General features: G+C 27.3%; 2 protein-coding genes across 5 annotated transcripts in view; one reads left to right on the top strand and one right to left on the bottom strand.

Moving 5' to 3' along the window:
- Positions 1-9,579, top strand: part of LOC100574012 (aminopeptidase N) — a 154,184-nt gene that overhangs the window by 30,007 nt on the left and 114,598 nt on the right. The window lies entirely within an intron of this gene.
- Positions 9,165-9,579, bottom strand: part of LOC100169117 (aminopeptidase N) — a 40,858-nt gene continuing 40,443 nt past the window's right edge. For 2 of the 4 annotated variants that reach the window (XM_029492716.1, XM_029492714.1), the window contains exon 16: positions 9,167-9,539. In XM_029492716.1, coding sequence (XP_029348576.1) covers positions 9,205-9,539 — 335 coding nt within the window. In that variant the 3' untranslated portion in view covers positions 9,167-9,204. Of the gene's footprint in view, positions 9,540-9,579 lie in introns of all 4 variants that reach the window. The other 2 variants (XM_029492720.1, XM_029492712.1) reach the window with 2 other exon arrangements.

The following is a 9,579-nucleotide window of genomic DNA, read 5'->3' on the forward strand; positions in this document are numbered from 1 at the left end:
TACAACAATATAGGTAATTAACAAATTTGTATATTTTATATCCCGAGTGGAATGATAAATATAGTACTGGTATACTAATTCTTTTAAACCAAATTCTTCAAGTTCTCAACATACATTGAGTAAAATTAAAATATTTTAATATCCTCAAACATTGTGTCATTATCATTGAAGCCATTGAAAGTACAATAAGTAAAATTCCTGTTTAAGAAAGTATGGTTGCCCAACGATCCGTTATAAAAGTTCTATTACGTGACCGACGATATGAATCAAAAAGTCACGCGATCTGGTCACTTTTTTTATCTACAACGCTACCGGTGGCAAAGTTAAATTTGTTAAAATGATGTTTAATTAAAAAAATTAATAATTATTGTTTATTTAGTAATTTACCTATAATATTAGAGAATTAGTATACAGACTTTAATAAGATGAGTATATGACATGTAAAAAAATTAGTCCACTGAGCGCGCTAGTAGTGGAATCTGAATTCTATTCCCATGCCATCTGATCATAGCTCGTTGGGTAACCATACTATCTTAAATCATAGGTTAAAACCAACACTCCTTATTCAAAAAAAATATGAACATAAACAACATCTTAAAAAAACAAACCATAGATTTTATATTGATAACATATAAATTAAAAAAATCAGCTATTGTATTTTGTTAAAAGGGCGTTGACCACTAAAAATCGAAAAATACGTTTTTGGTATCAAAATTTTCTGAAAAATCACGAAAATAATCTGGTATAAAGGCGTATACGTCTACGAAAAAATAAGATAACAATACCGTAAACAATATATCCAGACGCCCTTTTAAAAATTAAAACAATCTACACAAAACTGTTGAAAGGGCTTATACCACATCAAATGTATGCTAATTGTTTACGACCTAAACAGTTTGTAACAATAATTATGTTTTCAGCTGTTTGTATATTATCAGATTGAACAAAGTGGTTTTTTTAGGTTACAGACTGAACATCACCTGTATTGATAACACTTGATAACAAATTTCCCTCTAATTTGATATTATCAGTTAACAATAAACCGACAAGTTAATAGATACTAATGATACTGTGGAGTATGGTTTACGACGAGAAAAACAATATTTTTTATTATGTTTTATCGTTATTTAGTATTCACTATTTAGTCTTAAGTCTTTTAGGTTGTATTATATATTTTAAATAATAATGAGTAACTCTAGGAGTAAAAAGTTATTGTCACTATTAAAAATATCAAAACATAATGTTGTACCTGTATCTGAAGAAATTCAAAATGTTCAAAATATACAATAAGATATCGAAAAAAAAAAGTGTCTCTGATAGTGAAATGGACTGTATTGGTCATGAGAATCTTATTAAAGCACTTAATAATAGTTATTCCTTTAATAATGATAATGATAAAAATGGCTTTATAGATATAAACTAAATAGATACATTTATTTTTATTAATCAAGATTTAAGTAATGAAGTTAACAATGAAGATAATATTATCAACCAAATAGAGTTTAGTAACCAAGAGATTGAAGACACTTATAATGTCAACGAAGTAGTTGTATCTCAGGAAGAAACTGATACATTTGATAATGAACAAGCCAATCCTGAAAACATAACAGTATTTGATGATGAAAATACTGCAGACATGTTTGGAAAAAAAAAAAGTAATAAACGAAGTCATATTGTGAACAAATTTAACTATGAAAATGGAAACAGTTATAAAAAAAGTAAAAAAACTAATGAGCTTGAAATTTGTGCCAGTAAGAAAATGAAAGAAAATCCTTGTTTTGAAAAATTATGTACAAATGAATGTACTGAAATAAATGATGATGAAAGATTAAAAATTTTTCATAGATACTGGAAAGAATTAGATCACAGTAGAAAACGTGATTACTTGTTAAGTTGTATGGAAGTTATATTACCAAAAAGATCTTATGTAACTAATATTAATCGTACTTATAATTATAAATATTGTATGTCTGTGAACAACACAAAGAAAACTGTTTGTAGAAGATTTCTGTTAAATACATTAAATATTTCTGAAAAAGTCCTTAGGTATACCCGTGATAATAAACTTGATTTATATACCTCTAAACCTGATAGCAAAGGTAATATAGGTAATAAAACTCCAACAAATAAGACACCACCTGAAAAAATTGAACAACTTGAAGAGTTTATTAATATGTTACCAGCTGTTCCCTCACACTATTGTAGAAGTTCAACTAGTAAAAAATATATTAGCAGTGATTTTAATAGTTTGAATCATGTCTATAGGTTTTACGTTGAGCACTGTAATATGAAAAATATATCTCCAGTTTCTAATGCAGTATTCAAAAATAAGTGGAATACAGAATATAATATTGGTATACATGCCCCAAAGAAGGATAAATGTGCATTTTGTGAAGGTTACAAAAATAAAGACACTAAGACAGATGAAGATACACTACACTACACTCAACATATAGAAGAAAAAATATTTACCACTGAAGGATTTAAAAAAGATCAGGAAAAGAGTGGCCAAAATGGGTTTTTGTGCTGTAGTTTTGACTTAAAAAAAGTACTTAACACACCATGGGGAAATAGTATGTTACTGTTCTATTCTAGAAAGCTAGCATATTATAATTTGAGCATATATGAAAGTAAAACTAAAAATGGCTATTGTTATCTATGGTCAGAAGTAGATAGCCAAAGAGGGTCGAATGAAATTAGTTCAATTTTGTTCAAATATTTAAAAAGTATTGATATGAAAGGAAATGTATATGAAATTGCATTTTACTGTGACAATTGCCCAGGCCAAAATAAAAATCACAATATGTTATCTATGCTTCGACATTTTCTTTTAAAATATGCAGAAAATATTAAGATTATTACAATCAACTATTTATTAGCTGGTCACTCATACATGCCAGTAGATTCTATCCATGCTTGCATTGATAAAAACATAAAAAAAAACAATTTGGGCCCCATCGGAATGGCCTACAGACATCAGAAATTCTAGATCTAATATTGGGCCATATGAAACAATAATTTTAAACTATAATGATTTTCTAAACTGGAATGACATATGCAATGCTACATTCAATAAGGCTAAATTAAAAGACACAATGTCTTGTGATGTTAAATTCAAGTCTATCAGAAAGGTTAAATTTAGTAAAGACAATCTGGAAGAATTAAAAATTTCATACACTTTTAAACCTGGAGAAAACGGTGAAGATGATTATAAAACTGTAAATTTACATAGTAATGCAAGATTAAGATCAACATGCAATACAAATCCAGTTCTAAAACATCAGTATAAAGAAAAGCTTCTGTTACAGCAGCTAAATACAAAGATCTAAGAAATTTGTGCTTAAAAAAAATTAGTACCAACTAATCTCATAAAAATGTATATTATGTGTTAATGTAGATATTTAAATGTTCTTTAAAAATTAAAATATTTATGTTTTAAAATAATAAGTAGATGTATAAAAAATAAAAATGCTGAAAGGACATATACCACTAATGACAATATGTATAAAAGGGCGTTTGTAGAAATAAAAATGTTGAAAGGATTTATACCACTATCATTATATGTTCTTAGAAGGGCATATATAAAATTCAAATTGTTAAAAGGGCCTACACCACAAACATTTTTTTAAAATTAATATAACATTTAATATAAATTTAGTTAAAGCAATTTAATAAGCAATTTTAGTTCCACAGAGTCTCGTGTTTAATATAATGTATAAATAAATATTCTATCTTAAAAATTGAGTATTTAATCAGTTTTATTTGATTACTGAAAAATTTGGTATACGCCCTCTTAACAAAATACCGTCGATATGTCAAATATGTAAGTAATTAATATAAGCAAGACCCTAAGACCAACTAATGGAACAGCTCCATATTATCAACTAAAAGCCTGCCAAACTTTAACTTCTAAATTCCTAAAGGATATCTGTTGTTTAAATTAAAAATTTAAAAAAATGAATACTCAATAAATAATTGCGGTCTTTGAAACTTGTTTATTTTTTACACGTGTTAAAAAAGTTACCTACAGTTTAATCCTCGTCTCCTCGTATCTAATACCAAATTGACATCGACATTCTTATGTCAACTATATTCAATAGAAACAAGACATATACATGTACCGATGTATCTGCATGTAGTGTAGATACTCTAAGTTTTTTTTTTTTAATTAAGTTGTTTTATCTCACGATAGTTTCAAATTAGCTAAATCATGCAATGATATCCATATAAAACAATATATTAATATATAACCTTGGAATATTAGTAAATACGTGAATACATTATTTTTATTACAGTTTATGTACCTATACCTACCTACTTATTTTTGAAATCTTTATTTCCAAAATTGTAATATGTTTATGTATTTTTTAAAGTAAAATAAAAATTTAGCTGCATATCTTTAAAACTGCATATTTTCATCATTTTTGTGCAGAAATTAGTCCCGAAATCTACTCAAATATATTTTTACAATATTATACACTGACTTATCTTTAAACCCCCCCCCCCCAAAAAAAAAAATTGAAAAACATCACTGCATCACTGATAAATAATAACATTAAACGAAAGTTAATATAACCCTGCATACATACAGTGTAGTTACTTACTATTAGAATTATTTGTAAATTCAATTGTTATCAATTACATTTTTAATTCACTCCTAGTTTTATATGTAAATTGTTAGTAGCTAGCCGGTATATTAGTTATGGATGCGGGGGCAACTAGGAAAAATATCTAGAACCCCCCCCCCACCCAAAAAAAAAAAATTACTTTAGTTGCGTCTATAGTAGGTAGGTTAAAACTACAATTAAAGATATTATCGTAATCGTAGTTCAGTGGCGTCATTTGGGGTTGGGCAACTTGGGCATATGCCTCGGTCTAGTATTTACATTAACCTAAAATCGGCAAATTTACCATAAATTCATTAAATTCACGCACCGGCCCCTGTGGCCTAATGGATAAGGCATCGGTCTCCTAAACTGGGCAAAATTGTTTGCATTTTTTCAAGTTGTTTTTTACGAATTTTAATTTATATTGACCTAGCATCTAAAACTTAAATTCTTCAGCGTGTATAAAAAAAGTTGTAAAATTAATCTCTGTGCTTTTAGAACAATATACTTATATAAAAAAATTCACATTGAAAACGTACAAGCTGTGATATTGAATTTTAGGTTCTTAGAGGAGATGATGTGCTTTATTTTTATTTTTTTGTCAGCAATCACCTTTTGAAGCAGTAAATGTGCTTCAACCTCAATATCATTTCTTATACGAAAGTAAATCTAGTTGGGAATAAAAAGTAAAAAATTCACAGTATAACTTAATAGTTAGGAAAACATCAAAAAATAATAGGGAAAAACGAGAGTTTATGTCAAAATCGATTTTGTAAATTTGTTGTAGACCAATAATGAATTAACCGTAAATACTTGACATTTTCACCAAACGTTTATATTTTGACTCTTTTTTGAGCTATTTGTAGACATTTGACATTTTCGAATTTTTTTTAGAGTGGATAAAAAATTATGGACTTGTAAAAACACGGATAATTTAAAGTTGTATCTAATTATTTTTCTTATTGCATCATATTACTTTCGAATCGTAAATCGTAATACGTGAATCCGATTACAGTATAAACTAGTTTATAAACTAGGAAATTAATTTTATGGGAATAAATATTATAATGTTGGAAACATAATGATATAATAGGTATATTGTAGGAGTGTTGGACTTGGACATACCTAATATACTGTAATTATATACTAAACAATATTTTCTTCGAAATCATATTTCTTAAGAAATTTATTTTCATAGAAAATATTTCTTTGGGAATATATTAGGTATATTAATTACCTGTTGGGTTACGGTATAATTCTTTATTTTATTATAATTTCTAAGTACCAATAGCCAATGCTATATAATGTATTATATTGCTATAGGAATATAAATTATTATGTGGTGTGCATAGGTGCAAATTGTGGGGGGGCTTGGGGATGCTAAGCACCCAAACTTGGCCGTAGCCCCCCCCCCCAAAAAAAAAAACCTAGGACAATTTTAATATGCTATATTTCAATGGTCTACTTGCATTAAATATATTCAGTTAATTGTTTTTCTTTTCACAAACGAATCCCGATTCCCGGATTTGAAACTGTTATAGGACTATATAACTATATTATATATCACTATATTAAGACTTTTTAATTATAAATTATAACAAAACTATTATGATTTAAGAGTTTACAACACAAAGCTATGCACCCCAAACTTGCCCCCCCCCCCAAAAAAAAAACCTAGTACATACAATTTTAATATGCTATATTGCAATGGTCTGCTTGCCTTAAATATATTCAGCCCCCCCCCCCCCAAGTCAAAAGTTGAATTTGCGCCTATGATGGTGTGTGTGAAAGAGAAAATAGTTTATATTACCTAATAATAGGTACTTGCAGGTAGTTGATGAACAAATTACAAGGGCTCTTGGATATAACAAAAAATGGCATAGAACATGGTTTCGTAATTCAAGGAATATGGCTTATTGAAGCGTTTTATAGTAAAAATACCTTTTATAAACATTTTAGAGGAGAATTTTTATTAACAATCGTAAGAATCCGATATTCAATATTTTTATTAATTAGTTAAATAATTAATCGATAAAAACTAAAAAAAATCCTGTTCATTTACCATGCAATATTGAACGATTTGAATTCGATTTAAAAAATCGTGCCTATACCTATTTAGTGGCTAGTTTGATAATAATAATATTCTATACTATTCTGTAATTATATTCAGCATTGGATAACACAGCTGTTAAGATGACCAAGATATTAAGTCTTAATTAATTTATTATTATTCATAACTTCAATATTGAAATATTTTCTTTAACTAAATAGGTACACTTAATAATTACAAAAATCGGATTTTGAATATATGCATAATGTTAACATAAAAATGGTGTCAGCAACCTTAATTTAAATATTTCCAGATTGCCCCTTAACTGAAACATTTTTATAAATTATAACATACCGGATTTCATATTTGAAAGGTAATATGTATATTGTGTACGCGACTCAGTCCATAGTATTTGTTTGAATATATTTCATTTTCATGTTTTAGATTAATCTCATTCAGCGTTTGATTAAATAATGAAATAATGAATTTTTTTTTCAAAAGTTTAAATTGCTTCTTATGTACATATACCTACATATTATCTGATTATTTAAATAAAAAAGCAATAAATAATTATGCTATTAAAAAAAACATTGTCCTGTTTATTTTTATATGCATTTATTTTCAATGCTAGACCCAAAATATCAAGGGAAAGATTTACCCCAAGGATGTGATGTAGAAGGAATTGGATACATACAAATAGTTGCTCATAAATTACTACCATCAAATGAATATAACAAGGTAAATATGTACAATAATTATAAATATTTCTGTATTATGTTTTTTCATCAAATACCTAACTATTTCATACTTGTCAGTGTTTTATTATTAAGTAATAAATTAATATTACTTTATTAAATAAATTATACAACTAACTATCAATGAGATCCTATTAAAATATTATTGATTTGTAACCTAAATTATTTAAAATAGTTTTGATTATCTTCTTAATAATTAACTTTGTTTATACATTTCATACTTTTGTAGTGTTTTTTTTTTTTTATAGTTAATTTTCATTTTATTTTACAGATAATAATTGAACTTGCTGAGTATCGTTCACATGAAGGATTATGGGCCAATGCTATTTTTATGGTACAATATTGATAATATAGAAGCACGTATCTGGTGGAATGGTCTTTGTTCAAACACAAGTCTTTCAATAGTAGCATCTGCTATTCTTTCCTTGCCAGCATCCTCAGCAGCTACAGAGTGTTCTTTTAGCTCTTATTCACTCATCCATACTAAAAGGAGAAATCGTCTAACAAATGCAACAGCGAAAAAGTTACTATTTATTTATGAACATATAAATAATCAAGACCTGGAAGTGTCAAAACCAGTGAAACGCGCACAAACAAACCAAGAATCTTTTACCATTAACAATGAAGATGAAGAGCCTTCCTGTAGTTATCAGGCTTGTAGTTCTAGCAGTGAAAATGAGGAAGAGGATTACAATACTGATGACATAGTTTGGTGAAACAGATTAAAGTGATGATGATTTTTTTAATTCCATTCAACATACACTCACTTAATATGTTCTGAATTTTAATTACATTTTTAATTTTATTGTTTATTACAAGTTTCATGATTTATATTACATATTGTTTTCTGTTCTGAATGAAATAAGTAATATTTTTTTTTCCAAAGAACCATTTTAAATTTTAGGTATAGACTTAAAGTCAATAGTTATATAGGAAAAGCGGAATAGGTTAGATACGCTGGTAGATAAAAGGAAAAATAATAGTTATCATGCATTTAAACACTACATAAAAATGTTAAAGAAGGTAAAAGATTGGTAAGTAAGATTTATTTGAAAATAAAACAAAAATTACACTCAACAATTTTTTTTTCCAAAATTTACCAATTTACCGAAATTTACGGAAATTTACGTAAATTTTACCGGTTAATTTACCGAATTTTTTTTACCGGTAAATTCCACATCTCAACACGTATGGTATTAAATATAAGTATTTTTATTTTTCGAATGCTTCACGAACTAATCTTAGACGTATTTTTTATTAAATACCTATAATTTATTATATTTATTCTTTAGACGTATAGGCATATTAAAAGATATATAATAATTTCAAATTAATAAAATAAAGTAGGTAAGTAGGTAAAAAAAATGAAAATTAATATCCTTAATATTTATTATAAATTGAATTCTTAAAAGATATCCTATAACACGTCCTAAATATCAAATTCTTCATCATCGCGTTATAGGTAATGGTGGCATATCCATTCTTATATATAAATATGTTAACATTACCCGCCACGAATATTATTAAATGCTGGCTAATGTTAACATTAACCGGTTAATATGACATTAGCCAAGGACTTATGGATGATGTCTTAACAACTATAAAATTGCATCATGCATGATATGAAATCATTTTAAATTATTAGCAATATTAAATATATTTTAGATACAATTAACCATATGCAAAAAAAAAGATACAATAATGAGTTTATACTAATAATACAATATTAAATTTTATTTTATATTTTAAGATTTTTTTTTAATTAGTATTTAAGAATAGAATTAATGTGTTACTATTTATTATTACATGGCATACTTCCATGACATTTTGAATTACACAAAATATTAGATGATTTACACTTACAACGATTGGTGTCACATTTACCTTTGCATGAACACCTTTTGTATCTTTGACCACCACTACTGTCTGATATTAGACCAGCAATTTCCCTCAATGGTTTTTCTATAGGTACCACCTCATCAAGCGGTATTAATGATATCAGACAAACACCAAACTGGTTTCTGGTATATAACTGTGGCAAAGTACCATATTTATTACCAAGTATATAATATTGTTCGTTCTCAATAGCCACAACTGCAAATAAAATATTTCTTGGGTCTGCTCGTCCTCTGTTGACATCGGGTAAAGTGACTCTCACACTATCTCC

The sequence above is a fragment of the Acyrthosiphon pisum genome, chromosome X, assembly GCF_005508785.2.
Source record: "Acyrthosiphon pisum isolate AL4f chromosome X, pea_aphid_22Mar2018_4r6ur, whole genome shotgun sequence".
NCBI lineage: Eukaryota > Metazoa > Arthropoda > Insecta > Hemiptera > Aphididae > Acyrthosiphon > Acyrthosiphon pisum.